Here is a 24,874-nt window from a genome sequence, read left to right on the forward strand (position 1 = left end):
GGTCATGATTTTTAAATATTGTACATTTAGAAACATATTTAAAATCTGATCTTGGGTTGTTGTGTCAGTGGCATAAATCAGTTTCAATATTATCTTGTATTGTCTATATTTACTTCAACAATATATCGAACTTCAAACCAAACTCTGGTATCGTGACAGGCGTAATTACAATACTACATATAGGGGAATGTAATTGAGTGTTTTAAACTATAGGTGAAGCATGATACTAAGGACAAAAGTGTATTTCTCAATGCTAGAAAATAATTTAAATGATTGTTGCATGACTTTCTTTCCTGGAGATTCAAAATAATTTGTTTTTGTCTAAGATAATTGCTGTATATATTTTCTACAAGGTTTAGGTATACTTAATTAAATTCCTTCTGTGCATTTGATTTATCCATCAATACTGTAAAAGGAACCTCTTACAACATTGCAAATTAGCCTTGGCTGTTCATATTTGTCGCCATCAAATAAACAAACGAAAACAAAAACACATAAATAAATACTACCGTTTTTATGTGTTCAGATCCACACAGAAAGAATACACTTCCCAAGTGATTACACATTAGATTATCTTAAACAGCACCAGAGCATCACACATTACTGTCACAAAACAGAGACTCGAGTCCCTGTACTAACCTGAGGCGGAGGAAGTCCCCCTGCTCCCGGCGGACAGTCCGGTAACATAATGGAGCGTTTAGGAGTGCTACACTGACACGCGGGGGACGGATTAGCCATGCTCCAGTTGCCGTTGAGGAAGATATCAGCGACCGACTGATCCACAGATGGGGTGAGCCAATCCGAAGAGCCCGGTGAACATGGCAGTTTTCTGGGGGGAAAACAATAGGTTGCATTCACATGGCATCACAGTGGTCTACAATCCCTATAGTTTCAAATTGAGATGGGAGACAGGTCAGAATAGCCGGGTTTCAGATGGCATCACGACAGGGGGGCTGGACGCTAAAAGGAATGCAAAAAGGAAAATGCTGATTTTTGCTGTTATAGAGCGAGTTCTTGGTTCTAGTCACTAATAGAAATGGTCCGGTTCAACGTTTGTGATTGTACTTTTAGATATTTGCTATGAAACTACAATGCAAACAATAAGGGAATCTGGGAGTATGACATAATCACACTGTAGAATCAGAAATCCTATGGTGGAATTGGCTTGTTTGACTGTAAGATTGAAGATTTGTTCACGTGGTTTATGGTTAATATCTGTATAAAAATTGTTATATAAATTAACAAAAAACAACAGGATAAACTATTTATGAGGTACAAAATCAATATTAACACTAAGACAACAGACACAACAGACACAAGGAGGTGGCGTGGGGTAGGAGTGGAGGATGAAGCATTTACTTTTATACACTTTATATTCAGACACTCATTATACATATCTAATCATGTAAATGGGATTGATAAACATTATTAATATTATAAACTTATATATGCGCATCAACATCCACATTGGGAGCCTTTTTTATCATTATTATTAACATTTTACTATATTAAAGCATAATTTTGTATATTTCATTTCATATTCCATTCTTTTATGCTTTTAAATTCTATCATTTTTAATTGGGACTTTGCCATTATTCAATCCCAAAGACGTAATTCTTGTCAGTTGAAAGTACTTCAAACCATCAGATTAATACTGCATTGTTAGTGGACAAAATCATGAACAAGTAATGATTTTATGGGGCGATAGTAGCTCTGTTGGTAGAGCGTTTGTCCACTGCGGTCCGAATCCCAACACATTCACCTCGCCTCCTAGTGTCTGCATACACCGGTGTATAAGTGTGTGTGTGTGTGAATGTGTGAGTGGCTCCTTGATCTAAAGCGCTTTGAGTGTCTTTAACGTGGAAAAGCGCTACATAAAAACGCGACACACTTCTATTTTGCAGTTACACAAGCCTTTGCCCACCGTCTGAGATTATGCATCATCAAATTCTGCAACGTGAACCCAACCTATTAGCCCACTGAGTATTTGAAAAGGTAAACATGAGCTACCTCAATTCAAAGAGAAGCAGTCTTTCAATTAGCGCTCGGAGTTTTTCATTGCAATCATCACACACAAATAGATATTCATTATTCATCCTGTTCTGATTAGGAGACACCTTGAAAAGCTTATTATGTATTGATTAAACTTGTTCCCAGAAAAGGCTTGTTAAAATCACGCAGAGCAAAGGTGTAGAGTGAGAGAAGGGCTTCACACTGCGCTTGGACTCATTCTTGAATTAAAGATGTATATTGCGGTACTATACCAAGTAGTTATATGTTGAATAAGAAGTTTAATGGAAAGTTTGAACAGTTATTGGTGAATTTCTATTTCTAGAATGTAATGATTTCGCAGAGGGGGGTAAAGAGGTAGTTTCCTTTATTGATTACACTGTACTTTGCCATGAAATATCCAATAACTAAATCCATAAATTGATTCCATTTCCATTAGTGACAAAAATTGCATTCAAAGGGCCTATATTATTCTATTTTCTGATGTTATAATGTCGTTTCCTTATCACAAACATACCTGGAGTTGTGTTTTGTGTCATTCACTCACGTTTAACACACAAATCCTACACGTTAACGCTGTGTTCTAGCTAACTGAAAACACTCTGTTCCACCTTGTGATGTCATCATGTGGTAATACAGGAAGTGCTCAACTGCGTTTTTAAACTCCACGCACTTTCACTAGAATCATTTGGATAATTTCAGTTCTGGAATCACCTAACTCCAGTGATCGAAAGGTAAAAGGGAGGTGTTAACTTGAAAACTACCACTTCATGACATCACAAGGTAGAACAGAGCATTTTGAGCTTTGGAGACGTAGGCAGACTGATAATAAAGGGTTACTCAAACATGTGTGAATGAAACAAAACACAACTCCAGGTGTGTTTTTGATGAGGAAACAACATTATAACATGAGATAAAGTGCACAAGAGTCAATTTTGTGTAATATATGATCTTTAAACAATATGCATTTTAGCAGCCCCCCATCTGTATTAAATATTATTGGCCTATAAAATGGTGTGATGTCATATAAAACCCAGCAATTTCATTTGTAGATTAAATTCAAAAGAGACGTGCAGCAAAAATTGTCCTGTCTTCTATCACAAAGTAACTATGGGTAACAAGTTTGCCACTTCACTGGTCAAATTATTTTGTTAGACTATTTAACTAAATCTACTAAAGGTGCACTTTGTGACCTTATTGGTGGAAGGTCCATCACCTGCTTGTCTCCATAAAGATGATATTTCTTTGCCTGGAATGTTCCACAGTATTGTATTAAACAAGCAGGCAACCAGGGGAAATTACAGGTCAGAATACATGTTTTTCTATGATATTTTTGAGCAATAAAAATGCCTGTAATCAAAAAGTAAGATAGATAAGTTTATCCTGGAATGTTCTACTGTAAGGCATTGAATTTGTCAAAGAGACAATCACCAGCAAAATGACATAGTGCACCTTTAAACTCCAGTATTACTAGTGCAATAAATACAATTCATGCTGGAAGTCACATGTTAATATTATCAAAGGTGTTAGATACATCAATACATTTTTGTAGTATACTTAGAAGATGCAATAACAGAAAGTAGCTCTTTTTGCATTTAAATACTTACGGTATTGGGTCTCCATACATACAGCGGGTACCAAACCCAGGGTTATTCACCAAAGCATCCGCCACTCGAGAAACCTCTGCATTATCCGGCCCGTCGTTGCTGTAAAATTCGTAAAGGTTACACAAGTGAAAATTTAATACAGAGAGAGAAAATTGTCAAAGAACTGCAAGGCAAAAATAAAAGGAACAGCTTGTGGTCGGGTTAGAGTGAAACATTGATTGGTTCAAGGAGAGTTTGACTGCCGGGTCACGCCACTCAACAAACTCAACCTACTGAAAACAACTTTGGCAACACAAAGAGGAAGACACAATTCACAGACTGACACACGGATCATTTGAACAAGTGTTTGTACATGGAGCACATGGCTATAAAAAACAAGGAAATAAGTAAATAGTATAGTAAACAGTAAACTTGAAGCCAAAATTGCAATGTAACAATGCAAAGCTGCACAATGTAGCTTTTCTGGTGTCTCCATGGACATGTTATTGTAGCATTGCATAGCCGCATTGTTACACAGTACGGCATCTTGTAATTATTCATTTTTAAGGCAAAAAACATCTACTTTTACATCTCCACAGATATGATTTGTAACCTAGTGGCGCTACCCGTTTGCTGATTTGGAGATAGATACGCTTAATGTCATACTGTGGAACATTACAAGCAAAACATCAATATGGAGATAAGCAGTTAGCTGATGCACCACCAGAAAAGTTACAAAGTGGACCTTTAAATGTTAGCATTAGAAACTGAACAGCAAATGTATAGAAATTCTTTAACAATGTGACTTCTTATTTTGGGGAAATTGTGATTACCTTTTAGTCAAACAATCAACAAAAAGTATAGAATAATAGTACTTTCCCCCACACCAGCTCTATTTTATTTGACCAAAAAGTTAAGAAGACAGTTAGACAGATCTGCAGTATTCTAATGTGAAACCACTGTAGAGTTGTTATGCGTTTGGCACTATCTGAGCGCAGTGTCCACCAAGGCCTGAGTCAGGTTTAAACAATCTCCCCATTCTAATTTGACTCTCATTACAGCCCACGCAGCTCTGCCCTTTATCTTACGGCTACGGAGGGACTTAAAACAGAGCGCGGACGTGGCACGGAGCCAACACTTTGGAGTCATTCACCGTTCAATGTCTGTTTGAGAGGCGCCGCCATGAAGGTCAGCTGGTCATTTCCACGGCGACCACTGAGCGCAATTCAAGTGGCGCGATAGTAAAAATGGATTATGTGCACCCATCTGTTTTGCAATTAACAATGGCTGGGCTAGCACCTTATTCAAGATAATAAAACTATCGGATGGCCCCGAAGTGTAGACGGGCGCATATACTCTGAAGAAGTGGAACTAATGAATAGTTATCACAGTGCAAGATAGTTAAAAAAGCAAGAGACGGCGTGGTATCAACTATGAAGTACGGTAAGCACAAACACCACATAAAACCAGTCTAAAAGCGGACTTTAAAATTACATTAATAAAATCTAATACTCCCATTTGTGCTGGTTGCATAATTTTAGGTGGTGAAAGTCATCAAGTCTTCCAAATGGCATGTATCGTTATCAGACGTTCAGGCTTGAAAATATAATAAGGGTTTATGATGTGTGCGTTAAAGCTTCGCCTCTAAAGAGCAGAAGTTACAGAGGCTGTCGCTGAGTAAAACGACTATAGCAAAGTCACTCAAGAGAAAAGCCAGTGCAGTAATTGGCCCTTGGGAGCGTCAAGAAGAGATCTGAAAAAGGGTTCTCGAAAGTCAGCTGTTTTATTTATTTAAAAAAACAACAAAGTAAAAGCAAAGTTTAAAGGTGGTGATGCATTACTGGGGTACTATTGGCATGTTTGTATGGCAAATCCAGAATGATATCTCTCTGGATTTTTTATGCACTGTGTCTCAAGCCTGGTCCAAAATAATCACATTCATTTTTCTCAGTGACACATGTAAAACAAAGGAGCTCATTGGTCACCTATTATTTCCAAACAAAATCATTATTCTCTCATCTCAGATTAACAGAGTTTAGTGCTTCGCTCAGTGATTCTCTAGAAATCTGCAGTGTTTTGCAGGTGATATTTTTGTCCTTTGTTTTATCCTCATAAGCAGCCATATTTGTTTTGATACGGAAGGACCATGCATGTCCCTGTCAATCACACGCATCTGAAAACGAGGTGATTCACCAGTGACCGGACTCACGTCCAAGTGTGTATTCTGGATCTCGGAAAAATAGGCAGTATAAGCAGCAGTTGGGATTTCAGCACCATGGACAGAGCCAGTTCGTGAGTAGGGTTGGCTATTTATAAAGAGCAAAAATCTCCAAATTATTCTTAAATTCTTTCATTTTTATTTATTTTTTTTTGACAAGTAGAGAGGCCTATTTCCATTGACATTACATCTTAAGCTGGAGCAGGTAGTTTTGGACAGTTTTCCTACATTTTTATTGATCAAAAACTTCTATTCAGTTGTATTTATTCTTTTTAAAATAATATAAGACGTTTAATTAGCGGCATTTAACATAAAAAATAGTGCAATTTCAATCTTTGCTGGTATCAACGGCATATCAATAGATACTTTAAAACTAGTATTTGATTCTGTTTCTACTTCTCGCAAGCCAAATCTGCAGACGAAGGAGGGACCGGGCACATACTGATGACCTCAGCAAGCCAAAGATTAGCTATAATGTTACTGCCGTCTAATTTTCTGAGCTGGTACATACCGCGTTATGTTTTCTGCCTAGTTATTCATTCACTTTCGCTGTTGATGCTGATGCTGGGATTCTTGTAGCTGTCGGCGCTTACCTGTAAAATGTGTATTGAGGGACGCCGTACATCCACGGCTGCAGCTCCAGACTTGGGTACTCTCTGAACGGAGGCATGATGAGGGAGAAGATCAGAGACAGGCAGACGAAGATAGCAGGCAAAACAATCTAGAAAAAAAAGGTTGCAGTTAGATCATTACAGTATTTGTGACTTTTTTAGAATACACTGTGGATAAAAATAGGAGTTATCCATGGAGCCATTACGATCATATTATATTATTATATCATTGTCAAGAAAGTTATGTTTTTGCCAATATATCAAAAAATGGGTCTTGAATACACTTTAAAGAAGAACTACTGTGTCTGCTATACATGCCCATCAATTCTTATGGTATAATTTCCCCATTTTAGGTTGCAATATTCATGTACAATTATTTAACACAAGAAACAAGTCCGCTGGCTTCTGCATTAGAAAACTTTGGTGTGCAACGGGAGCTGACCTTGGCGTAAACATCATTACAGCAAAGAGCCGCGGCGCTGTCGACCCCTCCTATGGCATAACTGCAGATCACAAGCTTTTCCACCTTCAAAGCACTCAAAGCACTTTACATCGAGGAACTTATTCACACACACATTCATACGCCGGTGTACGCGGACATTGTGGGCGAGGTGGGTTAAGTGTCTTGCCCAAAAACACGACAATTCATTCATCCGTGGGAGGTAGAACCGCATCGCCAACCTGAAGGTCAGTAGATCGGTCAACTAATGATGTTTACTTCAAGAGGCAACCTTTTGATCAGTGGACAAACGCTCTGCCAACTGAGCTACTGTCGCTTCTTAAAAATGTCCCCTGCAAAGATTAAAATGTCTCTTTTATTGAAAAACCTTGTTGTACCTGTACATTAGACCTCCACAAACATATTCTGTATAAGTTTATCAGTATATTTCAGTTGTTTACAAGGCGCACTCTGAACAAAATCCTTCTTTTTCAAAATCAGATCTAATCAAATGCAAATCAAATCAGAATTGCATTACCTTTTGAACAAAAAACATTCAATTTCTTTCCAAAATTTTGCAGTTCTATTTCTCCCTGAACTCTAAAAAGTACTGCGATATATTTTGGACTATAACCTTCAACCGTCAACCATTGCCAACCGTCCAATAACAAAACACTTCATTATGTAAGTTATCTTGTTGCGTATGTGCTCAAGCATGGCAGCGGACTACATTTCATCTTCTATCACTCACTGTGCCGTCATTACAAAAGAGACTGATGCAATCAACACAACATACACACATTAATACGTGCTCCACTGGCTTGTTTAGGCCTCTCTTTGTGCGTTATGTGCTTGATTAAACATTTCCCACAATGCCGTCATCATTGTGGGACTCAATGTAATTACTCCCTTGTCCTCCTTTGTGCTATATTTAATACAGAAATACCAACCTAGCCTGACTCTGTTACCAAGCAATTCCCATTCATTGTTAGGGTATCTTTTTTGTTTAATCATTGGTAGGCTCTGGGAGGTTTGCGTACTTGATTAATTGCGTAGCGTGCAATTTCCGAGGACAATTGAAGAAGCTTGGATTGAAAAAAAAAAAAGAAAAATGCTACAGTAATGCACTCAAAAGGAAAGATAAAGTGTTGCAGAGGGATTGAATAGGTAAAAAGAACAATCCATTCTGTGTTTCCCCTGTGTTTCTCGCTCTCTCGTGGTAACTGCAGGTGACAGCTGCTACTTCTCCTATCGGAAGAGGGGAAAAAAGACAAGAGGCAGAAGTCGTTACAAAGCCAAAGTGCTCCCGTGAACAATGCGTGCGTTTATTACTTTCACCACTTCGAAGGGGATTAAGAGGAATAGGAAAGGATTATATGCAGAACAACTAAAGTAATTAAGATGTTTTATTCCGAGCGAAATTCAAACGCCTCATCAGCGTGTTAAACATGTTTCCACAACAAACATTTATAAACATTTATATTGGTTTGATTTTAGTCGGTAATGGCACTTTACATATTTTACAGAGATAAATTTGACAAGTGTTCTCACTAAAAGTCAATAAAAATGAATTTGATCTGTACTGGATTCATAACGGTTTCGAAACACATGTTTTGCTTTGACAAAAGTGATAGAATTTCCAACTAGAGAAGTATAGAAAGTAGTAGCGGCGTTCTTCTTTGTCTTCATGGAGAATGGAGATGTTAAATACAGATCTGACCTATAACTTTATGCCATACTGTGAAACATTCAAAGCAAAACATGATTTGAATTGCGTGTATTATCCCACACCTATAAACCGCTACATTCGTTCATCTCAAAATTCTAAAACCATTTCTTTTCATTCTGACATTGCCAAAGTCCCGCCAGTCTCCAACTTCTCTTCCCATAAATCACTTCTTTTGTGTCCCCTGCCATAATCATATTTACATTCGCCCTAACCGCCCCGTATTGGCGTAGATCATCCCGGAACAATCATATCTCCTGACAACGGGAGGTGTTGACACGACGACGGTGAAAAACCTTGGGCCAAAATGAATAAAGAGGAAGAGGGAGAGGAACAGTAGCCCCCTTGTCCTTGCACTGGCTCCGTCCTCCCCGCGTCCTGTTAAAGAGGGACGTCCACCAGAGACAGTGACTAATGGAGACGGGCCCACGGCAAATTACAAGAGGGCGACGCACTCCGAGGTGAGGGCATTATTCCGCACATGCATTATTTCACTGTCTTAAGTTGAAACTAAGTCATTATGTTTTGGATTTGTATTCGTTTTTACGTAGTTTGTTGTGAGAGATATTGGAAAAAAAATGATTAAAAAAATGCAATTGTTGTGTGACAGTAGCTCAGTTGGTAGAGTATTTGTCCACTGATACGAAGGTTGGCGGTTCAAATCCTCCTCTCGACATAAACATCATTGGTTGTGCAGCAAGTCCCAGCTCACACAGATGAATGCTGTTGTTGTGTCCTTGGGCAAGACACTTAACCCACTTCACCCCCAGTATCTGAGTACACTGGTATATACTGTAAATGTGAGTTAATGAATGGAAAATGTTGCTATTTACCACAAAAGTGTTGTCATGGTACTAAAATATACATGTTTGATTTCTAGGAATAGGCTTGATACTGGATACTATTTTCCATACCACAAAATAATCTTAAAAGTACTTCTTTTTTAGGCAATAGATCCTTTTCAACACAATCTAATATTACTTTCTTTATGTTACCATGTCTTACACTAGTTCTGATATAATTCAAGATCATGGTAAAACTACAAGACCCAGGACACGCTGGAGGGACTATGTTTTTCTCGGCTGGCCTGGGAACGCCTTGGGGTCCCACCGGAGGAGCTGGAGGACGTGTCTGGGGTGAGGGAAGTCTGGGAGTCCCTGCTTAGACTGCTGACCCGGATAAGCGGAAGAAAATGGATGGATGGATGAGTAAAAATATTCAGAGAAGGTCAAATACTGTCCTGATAATGCCACGTTTTTGTGACGATACTGGTTTTAGCACGAATTATTACCAGATTTTTTTTAAATTAAAAACAACCCTTGTCTGAAATTACTATATCGAGTGTATTGTCTATAATATTAACTATTTAAAAAGGCTACAAAAACAGACAGAACAAAGAAAATAAGAAACTTTTTTTTTTTTTTTTCAGATGAGGGGATATGGTGATATTTCTACACTATTATTATCATCATTATTATATTATTGTATGTATTTTGCAGCCAATTCATGTTTTATGCAAAACAAAATTGTGGAAAAGTTGTTCTTAATATCAAAAATGGCAACGGAGATGTGAACATGACACATAAATGTAAATGTATTTATTAATTTGAGGATATTTAGTGTAAATGTTTGGACTCACTGTCTACAAAACTTAGCATTTAGCATCGATGAAATTAGAATGTGCAATCTTGCCATTTCCAAAACAATAAAATAACTAACTTCACAGTTTTTTTTTTCCTATTTGTGAAAAAAGAACAGTGAAGACAGTGTTTATTAAAAGCCTTATCTAATGCTCCCACGCAGACATCACAAATTCATTGCATGTGTCATAATTAAACGTGACATTTACCTAAAAATCTATTTCATTTACAGAGATTGTTGCTGAACTTTTGGGAAGAAATTGCTAGCTACACGAATTACTTCCACCATATTCAGTTATAATTATGTATTGATTTAGATTTTTAGGATTATATTGGCAAAAAACTAAATAATAAAGGTGTAATTTGAATAGCAGCGTGTCGTCCTTGTAAAGCTTGGATTATACGTTCAGATTCAACTTTACTGTCATTGTGTCTGTACAAGTACAGTGCCACGAAACGCAGTTTTAGCATCTCGCCAGTGCGCAATCAAGCAAGTACTAGATAAAAATTTGCATATAACTGAATATTATGTAACAGAGGTTGGCATAACGTGAGCTTATTGCTGTTCGAATTGTGAAATGAGACGCACGAAGAGGAAACATAGACAGCAGCTGCAGACAGTACAAATCCAAACTATTCTCATTTTCGTGTGTGGTAAAAAAAAACATTTCGAGATGTTGACATGGAATTTTGGATAGGATAAACGACGAAATTTGGCCACGCGGACCCTCTCGGACCTCGCGTCAAGCATAAATCAAGCTTAACTGCTGCACGATCACGTCTAATACAAAGATAATGAAGAGACGTGATTAGCATTCGGCTAAAGTGAAGGGAAAGCTAATCCTAGGTGTCATATTGTGATGCTAGTGTCAATCACACAAACCAGGTGACAGGATTTAACAGCATCACAGAGCTACATGTGTCTAAGAAAGGTAAAGTTGTGAATTTGATTTATAATGAAAGGTAGGGAGACTGCTTTTGTTGCGAAATGATCGTGTTAATTGCCTTTACAGTTACAAAAACGCACCCTATGTGGTCGAACTCACGGTGAATAACTATAAAGATGTATAGATTCTGTTAACAAAAATATATATTCATTTAAAAGTCAGCTGAAAGAAGGCTACAATTTCCTTACTACACTTTTGATTGATTTGATTAGGCCTTATAATTATGAATAATTACGTTTGGTTGAGAAATAGATAAACATTTATAGTGTGGTAACTTTTACAGTAGGGGGTTTGCAGCCTGCTGGTCTCTATGGACAAGTTACTGCTTTAGCTGGAATTTTCCACAGTATGGCATTATACTTGCACCTTAAATATATTCAGGTGTTTTTATATTGCTAAAATAATATCTTGTATTTATTTATTTTATTTAACTGCTCAATGCGCATAATAATAATAATAATAATAATAATACAATAACAATAAATTATATTAATGATAATAATAAAAAATACTATTAATATCAATATCGATATCAATAATAATAATAATAATAATAATAATAATAATAATAATAATAATAATACATCAGAATTATATACAGATTTTTGGACACTCAGAGACGCTTTACAAACAGTACAAGACGACAAAAGAAAGGACGGAAATCATGGGAGGAATGCCATATTGAACAGGTGAGATTTTAGTAGTGATTTGAAGTGTTGCAGTGAGTCTGAGCTCCTGATGAGTTGAGGGAGTGAGTTCCAGAGGACGGGGGCTGTGGTGGTGAAATCTCAGTCCCCTAAGGTTAAATAAAGTTATCCTGACAGATTAAAAAACATCAATTCTTACTACGGTTGTCCTAAGTATCGAAAATCATACTAATCGATACTAAAACTGGTTACAGAGTGCAGTGTTTCTCACAAAAAAAAATAAATTTTTTTAAAACTTTCCTTTTACAACAACTGCACTATATCGACCTGGCCCAAGATGGATGGCGTGACTTGTTCCCCGCAGGTCTCAAATTAGCTTACTCGATCATACGTGTCATTAATTGATTTGGAAAGCCAACGTGCATTTGGTACAATAGTACAGTGATCTCCGGTGTGTAGCCTAAGCCCCCGGATCCATCAGAGTGACAGACAGGGACCATTACCTGCGCGATGAGTCCCTTGCGGCTCCTGCGGGCGTGGTGGAAGCGCTTGATGAACAGCGCCGAGAACTGCCTCCTGATCAGTCTCCACCCGCCAATCACCACGGAGCCCCGCCCACCGTGGCCGTTCTGCCTCCGGAGGTCTGCGGCGAGCATTAAGAGAAGCGGATCTATCATTTATACATGTGTTTGAGACAGATAATAGCTGCTCATAAGTAATAGCAATGGTGAATGTGTCAGCTAATGTAATTTCACCCCTCCCTGTGTTGGACCATATAGAATGTGCACGCTTTAAAGATGTCAAATAAGAGTGAATGCTATCTAGACGTACACACTCAGTAAGGAAACTAAGCTATGTCAGTGTACTAGTATATAGAAGAGCACTGTATTCATGAAAAAATATATATTCAACTCATAATGACAAGATATTATGAGTACGTTTCTCATAATTAGTTCTATTTACGAGATAATATAACATTGTTGATCAGGTTGCTGCGTTCAGTACGTGGGACAGCGTGCACAGTGATGGAGTAGTCTGATTTACTGCACTTTTATCATCTCATTGGATTAAAGCACAGGGAAATACAGGCTATTCTTCAAGAAGATGGCTAAAACATGAGCTTGTCAACTCTGCAAAGACGCCTTAGGGTGCACTAACACTCGCCCAATTGAAGCGTGCCAGACACAGACACAGTGGTGCGCTCCAAACTGAGGAAATGTGTCTGGTAGCTGCGTGTTTGAGCAGCAAGGTACCTGACTGATAAAGTGATATTATCTCGGAATTATGAGGGGGGGGACATGATTACGAAAAAAAATTTGCTAAAAACTGATCCTGTACTTATGAGAAACTATGGTATAATTGGAAGATACATTTTTCCTTAATACAATGCTCTTCCCTGCTAGTATGCCTCATAAAAGGGAATATCCTTTTTTTTTGTTTGTATTTTTTTAAGACAATTCAAATACAAAATCAGGATTGACCAATTTTTCCCATTTCTACATCTGCAGCTGCAGTCTTGGTTTGGTCCTGAGTCAATCTATTTCTAATGTAGACTTGGTTTGGTCCTGTTCTACTCCTGGTATCGTTCAGATTTAGTTCTGCGTAGTTTAGTCCAAATTTTGGTGTGTGCAAGTATAAATGCAGCTAAAAGTACCCACATTTTAGAGTGATGGTGCTGTCAGTGGCAGTAGCAGTTGTGAATATATCCAAGTAAATGTAATGGTTACACTTTTGTCACGCTGTTAATTGCATCTGTTTGAATAACTCTTAACTTGGTGCGTTTGACTTTTCTCATGAAAGCTAGATAAAGTTTTTATGGTTTCTAAAAATGCAAAAATAAAGCACTGAGCAGAACTGAGACTATATTTCTTATGTATTTTGGTGTTTCATACTTTCGAAAAATAGCAGAAGTTTTGCAGAAGAATTATGAAACTTCAAAAACAAACAACACAAAACTATAATTAATTACTATTACTAATTACTAATATTTTTATTTATTTATTTATTTTGACCTCAAACGGTACGCTTGGTATCAATGTATTATTTACGTTTACCTACCTTCAACTTTACTGGAAAACTTTTCTTTCAGATCTGACAAAACATAGACCACTATAAGTCAACACATCTCATAGAAAATACATGAAGCTATAGGTCAATACAAACTGTGTCGGACTTGCCTTTTATTCCATTCTGGGTTACGCTGTGTATACTGGCCACGCTGTTCCGTTTGAGTTCACGAAAGCTCTTCTTACGGTCTTGTTCCAGCGGCTCTTTGGTTGCTATGGGAATTACAAATAAGATATGTTGTTTTGGCCTGACCCATTTTGAGGTTATAAATAACACTAAGGATAGTTCCCCTCCCCGTGAAGCCATATTATTCCTTGTAAAAGCACAAAGCCAGGTGTTTAGAAATGTGAACAATAGCGTTTGGTGGTAAAACTCAAAACGTTATTTACAACAGAGGGGGCATAAAAAATATATAGAGGAGAGCGATTCATCCACTCAGGGTCAATCAATAAGAAACAACAAAAAGGGGCTGAAAGAGTGAGAATATACGATGTGCTTGTACAAGGAGTTAAAGAAAACACTTAAATCACTAAACAGACTTTGACAGAACACAATTAGCAGTAATGTTTTTGAATATCTCTGTCTGTCTCTTATTGCCAAACATAGAAATACAGGGTTTGATTTGTATCCAGTTTTAATTCGTAATAAACCCAAATATAAAAATTAATAAAAATAAATAAATACATAAATAAAATAAATTAATTAATTTAATTCAAATCAAAATTAAAATCTTTAAAACTATCCTTTTCATTACAGAACAACCTAGCGACAAACCCTGGACTGCCATTGTAAAATAGAAGTGCTGCTTGTAATAATTCCATATATGTTGTTTTTTTTGGGGGTTTTTAAGCGTTAAAGGTACATTGTGCAACTTTCCTGGTGGAGGGTCTTCAACCTGTTTGACATGTTACCCTGGTCTTCCATTGTAAAATAGAAGTGCTGCTTGTAATAATTCCAATAATCCCATGTTTGTTTGTTTGTTTGTTTGTTTTTTTATTATTGTTATTATTGTTATTATTATTATTATTATTATTATTATTATTATTATTATTATTATTATTATTTTGTTATTATTATTAATTTATTTATTTTTTTAAGTAGCATTAAAGATACACTGTGCAACTTTCCTGGTACAGTATCTGCAACCTGTTTGAGATGTTACTGCTATGTCTGAAATCTTTACACAGTATCTGTTTTCGGTTATCTGTATGGAGACAAGCAGGTGAGGCCAGAGGCCAGAGGAAGTTACAGGTCAGATCTGGAGAGAGGCGAGGACCCTGATAATAAGACATGCATGCATGGTTTCAGGCTTGTCTAGCCATAAAACGTATGTCACAGTATTTGTATTTAATGCCATAGACCATTCCAGACAAAAACAACAATATGGAGCAAGTGGTGGACCACCCACCTTAAAAGTTACATAGTGTAGCTTTAATAATATGTCTTTGTATAGCTTATTTTGCTTTTGAACTTATTTCAACAACAAAAAATGTGTTAAATACTATAGTGTTAAATATATTTCTCTGCGTCTCCACCTCCATTATGTGTCCTTGATTCCTATCAGTTCAATTCAATTTTATTTATCTAGCACTTTTAAAAATAACTTCAAGTGCTTCACATAAAAAAAGAGGAAAAAATATATAGATAACATATACAGATAATACAAAACATAGGAAAAGTACAATAAAACACCAAGATATCCTGTCTAGCTACTGTTAAATGCCAGGAAGAAGACTGGTAAACAATATAGTTATCTAATAAATGTAGTAATAACATGTATATGAGTGCAATGCTCTCAGGTCAGTCCTATCAGGCACCATTTTAAATTTCTTACGAAACAGGAGCATGCAATATTGTGTAACTCACTCGGTTCTTGTGCATCCACTCCGGTATCCTCGGCTACTTTGAGAAAAATCTGTAAAAATCAACAAACCGCGTATGAGTGAAAGCGCGTAGGCACATTCCCAACATCATTATATCGCTCTGCTTACAAGCCACTAAATATTGCAAAATGTTGACTTCTATTTGACTTTTCCCTTTGCCTGGTCAGAATTTTGGCGTATTTAAGAATAATTTCAGTAAAAATTGCCCATTGAGATGCTAACCTTTGCTTCAGCATCTGCCAACTGGCCCCTCTGAAAGTGTTTCCATCCCAGGTTTATTTATTAAATTAAGGCCATATGTCAAAATATCATACCCATCTGACCTTTTGTTTTTAACTGTTGTTAATATGAGCTGGGAAGTTTTCAAAATATTTCTAAAAAAAAATCTTCTTTGAGGACTTGGGCAGCAATTCAGATTTGTACAACTAGCATGATGAAGTTTACCTAAAGTGGATGTACCTGATTTTTTCGGACCATGCAGAGCGGGTTAATATAAACAATTTAAGACCAAAATGAGTCTGACAGCAGCAGTTACAGAGAGAGGGGTGACAGTTTTTCAACGTTAAATGAACTGGAGTGAGTAATGGTGCCAGAAGCACACCCATGATCACTTCTTACTTGGAACGCGGCAGCTAGCATGTTAGCTATGTCCATTTATACATACAGTCTATGGTCTAGCCCCTGTACAGATATATTCTAAAAACAGCTCTCAGGGTCAAAATGACACCCCTATGTGATACCTGCGTTAAATTAAATTAAAAAGTGCTTCATTGTCCGCAAACTAGGAAGTGCCCCGTTAGCATGCTTGTTGTTGTTAGTGTTATCAGCACTGCAAAACTCCGGTCTCGTCTCTGAATGTTGGAAAAAGAGCTTCTAAATATTTTAAAATGTGTCAAGAAAGAGAGAAATAGAGACTGCTGCAAGCTAGTTCAATTTTTCAAAGTAAAAAATCAGGTACATCGCCTGAAACTGGACGGTGTTTTTGCCAGTGTTGCTTTTCTGATGGAAATTTTTAAATGGTATAAGGTGAAAGGTCTACACTGGTGTGGAAACTCTAAAAATGTACTTTAGCAGAGAAAAGGGCTGTACAATATGGACAAAAGTAAAGATTCTTTCAAACTTTGGGCAATTATCATTTTTATCTTTTTATTGTTGACCTGAGGTGTCACTATATTCCACTGCTTTATAATAACTTCATTCTGGCAATAGGAAAGTTGAAAATAAACCTTCATTTCATGACTTTTCACATTATCGATTAAATGAAAACACAAATACATTGATTTCATTTGATCAACTGCCTAGCCCAGTCATGCCCAAATTGTGGCCTGGGGACAAAATGCGGCCCTCAAACCAATTTTTCTTGGCCCTGAAGCTTCCAGGTGAATTGGCCCATATTACCTTGAACAGTACATTTACTGTACATTTCTGAAAATCTACTTTAACAAGCCCATATCAAATATTGAATGTGTCCCATTGAGGATGTAAGCATGAATAAAGGTCTAGTGGTTCAGTTTAACGTGTAATAATAACGCAGATTTGAAGTATTCACTGTACTGGCGACCAGTCTATGGTCCTCAATCGGCCCTCGGCTTCGTCTATGTTTTTATATGTGGCCCTTAATGAGAAAAGTTTGGACACTCCTGGCCTAGCCCATATGTATTTGACTACTTGGTGTACGTCTAAATGCTAATATTCGTAGGGTGCGTTCACATACTACAACAAAACTGGGACTAAATCTGGACAAGACTAAACCAAAACTAGACCAGGATCAAACCAGGTCTACATCAAGACTAAACCAGAGTCAAACCAGGAGCCAAATCAAATCATGACCCATATATTTCTATCCACAGGTTTGTTTCATCAATTTAATAAAAATAACGATTTAAATAACCCAAATTTAAACTCTGACTTAACACGTTGCTGCTATTTACAAAACCCCATATTACACATAATTACATCTTCTTATTTCAATTATCAAACTGCTGGAGTTCAAAAGAGACTGGAGCGCGGTCTCGTCTGGAGTTTGACATTCAGAGGGAATTACTCACTTTGCCCGAGGCCTGGCAGTGTCTGATTCATGTCTGCCTTACAAGAGCCACATTAGCCTGCAGTCACTAAGCCTTAGACTACAGCACTGGTCTGCATGACAAACACAGCTATGACTCAGAGCTACTGCACAAATAACACTGTAGCCATAATGAGAAATACAGTGTAAGGCTTGTGTATTGCAACTGTTGAGCATCACTACATTTTATAACACAGCGGTATTTAAAGAGCCCGTGTTATGCAATTTTCTGAGCTATGTTATAATGTCGTTTCATCACAACACAACTCCAGGTATGTTTTTGATGAGGGAACGACATTATAACATGGGTGGGGTACTGACAACTAACAGAACATACAGTATTTAGATCTCCGCGTTACCTTTTATTGTTTTGAAAATGCTAAATTTGCCGAGAACAACATAATCCCGACTCGCTTCGCTCTCCCCTTCCCACTTCAGAGTGTTATCACAACATAATCAGCGTGGATCCCGCTAATGAAACTACTGCACATCGCATCAGGTTTGTCAAGTTGCTGTGTATAATTTATTATCATGCTTTTTGTGTTGCTTTTTTATGGAGAATTGTCATGAAGGAGCATGGGTGAGATCTCTATATTACTCAAACATGCACGGATGACATCGAAAACCTCTTCAGGCGTGTTTTTGATTAAGGAACAAAGTTCCTTAATCAATTCAAACATTATTTTAGGTCAGTAACTAGAACAAAGTTCCTTAATCAAAAAAGGCTCAAAAAAGTCAATTTTGCATAATATCCCCTTTTTAACAGAGGCAGGTAAAATAAATATTGTTAAAATGCAGATTTGTGCTGTATCTTGGGGTCCATTCAACAAAAACAGGAGAGTGAAATAGCCTTACTTCCCTCTAGAAATTCTACATAGATTAGCTCAATAAATACAATAAATACACTGCATAAATACCATGTAAACATTAATAAAATCTGGCTCTTTCCGTCCATCTGTGAGTATGAAATCATCACACTGAAAAACACAAATAATAGCTTCGTACGTGCAGTGTCAGGATTAGTATGTAAAACTGGAGCGGTAGAAAATATTCTAATTAAAGTATTGCAGGTTAGTTGAAGTAAATTTCAAAAAAAAGTTGTCTGCATACTTTACAACATAACAAGCACCAAACATATGATGCAAGCAGCTGAAATGAAAAAGCTCTGCAATGTAATAAAATTGTATAATGTGTACAGGTTTACCTAACTGCAAGTGAATAGTTACTGACCTAAAATAATGTTTGAATGATTTAATTCTGTGTCTAGAGCTGAAGGAAGTGTCTAGGGTGAGGGGGGGATGTCTGGGGAGTCACTGCGTAGACTGGTGCCCCCGTGACCCGGCCCTCGATTAAGCGGAAGAAAATGGATGGATGGATGATTTAATTCAGTCCAGTGACTAAATATCTATAATCAGAAGTGATAGTTTAGTTTTGACTTCAGGTTAAACTTTACTTTTTACTTGTTTGTTAGTAATAGAAGTATTAATTAACTCATGAACAACAAAAACAACTTCATAACAAATCCACATCTAATGATATAAGTCTGTGCATTGTGGGGATACGTCTGGGTGCATTGGTATCGATACAAACATAGACCCGTAAAACACAAGTACTATATTAACTTATCGTTTCATTTATGATATTTTTTGAGGAGTTACATTTTCATTTTAGTTGTGGGGAAAAGTAGCACAATAAGACTGGAGCAGCACAGAGAAATGACTATGACTCATTACCAACACTAACCACTAAAGTGATTCACTGTGCTGTTTTATTATTGCAGCTCATTTTTTAACAATCCTGCACATTTAGACTGGTTTTCGATGGACTTTGGGTTTTCTGCTTTACAGTTAATGGGGTAAAGTAGTTTCGGTACTGCTTTATAATAACTACACTTTAATTAAGCGTAATAAAACATGAACAAAGACAGATTAAGAATGATTCACTCTTAGTAACTACTTAATTCAAGTTTAGGAGCTGGAATACAGAAGCCTGAATCATTACTATTTGTTCATTATGAATTAAGTCTTTGTTCATGCTTTACTAATGTCACAATCCCTGTCTGTCCTGCCTCTTTTTGTTCTTTCTCCCCTCCCTTCTGTTTCTGAGTCTGGAGCTGGGGAGGAGATCTTGGCTCCTCCCGTGCACACCTGGTGCTAATCTACAATCAGCTGCACCTGGGGAGGATAAGAGGAGCCAGGACCTGACACTCAGCGCCAGAACTTCCACGTATCTCTGTGGTACTCCCTGCTTGGCTCAGTTAATGTTTTTTCGCTTTTTGACTTTGCTAAACTAGATACTTTTGCTCCTCACCAGATCCCGCCTCCGATCCTGCTCTTCTCTACCGGTACTGTTCGTCTCATCTCAGACTCTGCTACTCTCGCTCTGTCCTTGGACCACGGCAAACACCCCGCTCCCGACTCACCAACTGATCTACCGCCATTTTTGCACTTTGCACTTCTGTAAATAAACACTGTTAAACCTTTCCTCGAGTTCTGTCTTTTTGGTACCTCTTGTCAGACGTTACGACAATTAAGATGAATTCAAGTGCTACAGTAGTTTAAAAATTAATACAATTTCTGTAACCATTCATCGCACATCAAATTTTCTTATCATTGCAGGCCTATACAGACTAAACTGTGCTCAGGTCTCTGCACTGGCTTCACGTGGATCAGAGAATAGACTTTAAAGCAGCTCTGTTTGTGAACAAGTCTCTCCAAGGCCACAAAGTATCTCTGACATGTTATTGCTATATGAACCATCTTGGACTCAAGAGGACTTCAGGGACCGGCCTCCTGCTGGTGCCCAAAGTTAGGGATAAACATGGGGCGTTTTCAGTTTTATGCAACTAAAACCTGTAAATCTTCTTTAATATGTGAGAGTGAGACAGGGCTCTACTTATGTTTAAATTCAGACTCTCAACGGTTTTGTTTAGCTGTTTTCCTGCACTATTTTCTTTTAATGTTCATTTTGTGGTGATTATTTAGGTTTTAATTTGCTTGTATTATGATGTTAATGTATTTTTGGACATGTTTTTGTTCAAATTGTGCTATACCCTTGCCTTTCCTTTCCTTGTCATTACAAACGATTTCTCAGACTCCACATTTCCAGCTAAACTGTGTCTAAACTGCGTGAACTATGACCTTTCCATGTCCCTGTATATGTGCGCACTCGAGCTAATCTCTGGCAGGCCTGCGGTTGCCACGTTCAGCCCACCTCCTCCAGCGTCGTGTCCGAGATGCCGTAGCTGGTGAGCCCGAGGTCAGCCAGAGCAGAGTCCAGTTCCCCAAAGAGCAGGGCAAAGGTGCCATCTCGGGCGCCGGCGTAGGGCAGAATGTATGTGATCTCCTGACCGATGCTCTCTAAGAAGACAGCCTCTGGGACGTGGCGCCGCACCAGCTGACTTACTGCTGTCAAGTCTGCCAAGTAAACAAGAACACAATTATACACTCAGAGGCTTCAGGACAGGAAAAAACTGGCAAAATGTGTCCTTTATCTTTATGAATGAAATCATTTTGGATGTGTACATATTTACTTGACACCATGATGTACTTGGGTTGAACAGGCATTAGCAAAATAGAAAACAGATCCATTATTTGGAATGACTACATAATATTGTTTATCATAATCACATGATGATGTCTGCAGGATCGGAAAATTGTGTCAAATGCATTTTCTTGATTGAACACATATTGTACCGTAATAGATGGGGTAACAAATGGATGGATTCATTATGTCAGGGCACGTTAAAGTGGGACTAAACACCATAACCACATTTTAAATAGAGCTGCTACATTTGGACAGTACCTCGAGGACTAAAGAAAAGAGCGAGGGGGATGAGATTGTCTGGAGGTATAACAAACGATGTGATTGGGCTAACGGGTATGCACGCTTCAAACTCCGCCCCTGCAGCCAGATGTTTGTAATCAGAAACACCTGGCTGTAATTAGGGCAGTCTGTTGTAATGTCACCAACTACTGGGAACTGCAGAGGCCACTGAAGGCTGCACAAATGAAGGTTTTAGACGTTTTTGAACAGAAAGCTGTACATTTACCAGGTTTGCAGTTGCAAAAAATGACTAAACTACACAGTTTTGTAGCGAAAAAGATGGTTTAGTGTTTAATTTCAGTTCAAGTGCATTTGAACAAAGCAAACCTTCTATTTACCTTCAATTTTTATTTTTATTTACAAACCTTTTGAGGCTGAAGATTTCAAAGCTTTCATTTGCACTATACTCTGGAATCACAGGGGAACTCTCTTGTGAACTTGCTGATAGGGCAGTCAAAACATCTGTGGCGAGATACTTATCTATAACTAGTATCAAAACTAAATACTCAATTGAACAAGTATCGATTCAGAAAAATATAAAAGTAAAAATCATATAAATGGGATTGAAAACTATGTTATTTTTATAAACAAACAAACAAAAACTCTGTACTCTCTAACTCTCTAATACACATGTCTCAAACTCAAGGCTCGCGAGCCAAATGTGGCCCGCCATGTCATTTTATGTGGCCCACAACAATGTAAATGAAAAACGTATGACTGTCTTAAACTGTCAGTTTATCAGGAGATAGCAAGTTATACAGCCATATTTTTTTTTCATCTATGGAAATACATATGCAATATTTGTAAACTGAATAATTAATAAATAAAAAACGTTTATGAACAAGTACAAAAAAAAAGTAGTTACATTTATTTTACATTACATCTCGTTAATATTTTTGAAATGTTTTTAATTGGGCATGTATTTCTTTGAGTTTTCGTGCTACCCGACTCACCAGCTAACCAAAACAAACCCAGGAAAAGCACAATTGTTTTCACACACGAATAATGATGCAACAATTGAATAAGCCGCATTCCCTGTTCACTTTGTCTGCTGCATGTATACAGACTCAGCCACTGCAATCAACACATACCTGTCTGACCTTTACCCAGAAGATCCAATCAGGAGACATAATTCTTTGGTCTCATCTAGTCCGAATCCCGCCCTTACTGTGCATCAATCTGGACAGTGTTGCAGGACTCAACACATCCAATATTGATCCCCAGCCTCTCATACATAATTACTTGGCTTTGCATTGCCGTAACAACCAGCAGCTCGCTTGTGGGGATCTACAAAGAAGTAAAATGGGATGGCGCCACACATCGGGTTGAATTATTTGCTAACAAAGAGGGATGCGGTGTTGCTTGTGAAGATTTGATTACGTCTGCTGTTTAATCAATATTACATGCTAAAAATTAAAAGTGATTTTGATCTGAACTTTGATACAAACAAATATAAAAAATGAAATGATGAAATATGTAAGGGGCGTGATTCATATTCAAACGTGATCCAATTTCTTATCTGGGAAATTTGATTTGCTGATGAGTGCTATTCTTCAGAACTTAAAAGGAAGCGAATTTTAGCTTCTTGGAAAAACGGTCCTGTGTGGGTAGACAGAGCAACAATAGTAAACTACACTACAGTATTTCCAGATCAGACATGACAAGGGAGTAGCAGAAATTAGACAAAACGTGTTTGAAAAGGCACTGATCCTTTCATTATGACATGGAACCCAAGAAGAATAGCAATAGCTTGAATGTGCTAATGGGGTAATGCCAATGAACATAGCTGTATTTTATGTGTGTATGCATTTTTAAAAACATTCATGTAAACAGGAGTGGCTATGTTTCCAGGTTACCAAAGATGAATGTCGTGTTCACATGTATTCTTCTAACACTAATGACACAAAATTGAGAAAGTGCAAGTCAACAAGCTGTTTTTTTTAAGCGGCACTATGTCACTTTTCTAGTGGAATGTCTGTCATCTGATTATTTTCCATGGAGATCAATTTTTACTACAGCCAGAATGTTCCACAGAAAGGCATTAAACGTCCATCTCCAAGCAGGTGATGTTACCAAACCAAGTTAATGGTCAGATCTGTGAGAGGCGACTCCGCTCACAGAAAGAAGGCAAAATACTTTTGAGAAATAAAAACGTGTAACTGAAAAAATGCATATGAGACAAGTTTAATGCCACTTTGCAGATAATTCTATATCCACACGAAGCAGATGGTAGATGCCCAAACACTAGAAAAGTTCCATAGTGCACCTGTTGTAACTGTCTAAAAGGTGAGCATGACTCCCAAATCAAATGTTAATCAAATCAAGAATTAATTGTTTCAAATTCTCAATGGTTAGGATTGTTGCTTTTTAATTGTTCTACTTTGAGCCCTGTTACAGTAAAAGTATGTGGTTTGGGGCAAAGTTTAGATTTAGACGAATAAAATCAACTTCTTTGTGTGTTTAGTTGTTTTTATGTTACAATTTTCGGATGTTTTAATAATCCAATCCACTTTACTTCGAAAGCACATTTTAGAAGCAAAGATGATTTCCAAAATGCTGCACATAGTGAAATAAAACCAACAAAAAAAAATTGTGATAAGTTCTCACCCAGCCCTACTTGTATGTAAAGTGTTTTATATCGCTATTTTTGTTTGTTTATAACTTATTCCTCGTACCTGGAGGATCAGCCCTGCTCCAGCTCTGGCTGCCAATGCCGTCATCTGGACTGCTGCTTCTCAGAGGACACTTCTTCTCCTGTTTAATCACAATAGGATTAGAAATGCTTTTCCACTTACCATGATGAACAGTGCCTCCTTGACAACTCCTGTGTCGCATTAATCAAATAATGGAAGCCGTCCAAAGGATTTGATGTAATTGCCTTAAATAAAGCCGTATGCACGCGATGACAGATAATGCGGTTAACCTGACGCTACAATCTGCTCAAAGTCTTTCTCCTGTCTAGACAATAAAGCAGGCCATAAATAATTAAGATGGGATGAAAGTGAGGACTCATTTTTATGGTTACATGAAGTTTAATGGAAGAGAAATAAAATGTTGAAACTGCGGTCTGGTCAATTACAAAGGGATAACAGTTTGGGTGCCCGTCCAGCCTCCCTAAAAGAAGGTGTTTATTTATACCTCTGAAATAAATGGCCCCTCTCACCTCAAAGAGCCAGCAGACTAATGGTAATTGCACTGGCCCTGCTGGCA

General features: G+C 37.6%; 1 protein-coding gene across 1 annotated transcript in view; it reads right to left on the minus strand.

Annotated features, from left to right (window-relative positions):
* The window catches only part of LOC117385948 (phospholipid-transporting ATPase ABCA1-like), a 260,381-nt gene that overhangs the window by 129,908 nt on the left and 105,599 nt on the right, over nucleotides 1-24,874 (minus strand). Inside the window, exons 24-32 of the mRNA XM_055229034.1 lie at nucleotides 24,340-24,418; nucleotides 21,053-21,255; nucleotides 15,758-15,806; nucleotides 14,002-14,103; nucleotides 13,883-13,915; nucleotides 12,328-12,467; nucleotides 6,408-6,535; nucleotides 3,618-3,716; nucleotides 640-829 (exon numbers count right to left, since the gene is read on the minus strand). Of these exons, the coding sequence (XP_055085009.1) occupies nucleotides 640-829; nucleotides 3,618-3,716; nucleotides 6,408-6,535; nucleotides 12,328-12,467; nucleotides 13,883-13,915; nucleotides 14,002-14,103; nucleotides 15,758-15,806; nucleotides 21,053-21,255; nucleotides 24,340-24,418 (1,023 nt within the window). The remainder of the gene's footprint in view (nucleotides 1-639; nucleotides 830-3,617; nucleotides 3,717-6,407; nucleotides 6,536-12,327; nucleotides 12,468-13,882; nucleotides 13,916-14,001; nucleotides 14,104-15,757; nucleotides 15,807-21,052; nucleotides 21,256-24,339; nucleotides 24,419-24,874) is intronic.

Source organism: Periophthalmus magnuspinnatus, chromosome 18 (assembly GCF_009829125.3).
Source record: "Periophthalmus magnuspinnatus isolate fPerMag1 chromosome 18, fPerMag1.2.pri, whole genome shotgun sequence".
Taxonomy (NCBI): Eukaryota; Metazoa; Chordata; class Actinopteri; order Gobiiformes; family Gobiidae; genus Periophthalmus; species Periophthalmus magnuspinnatus.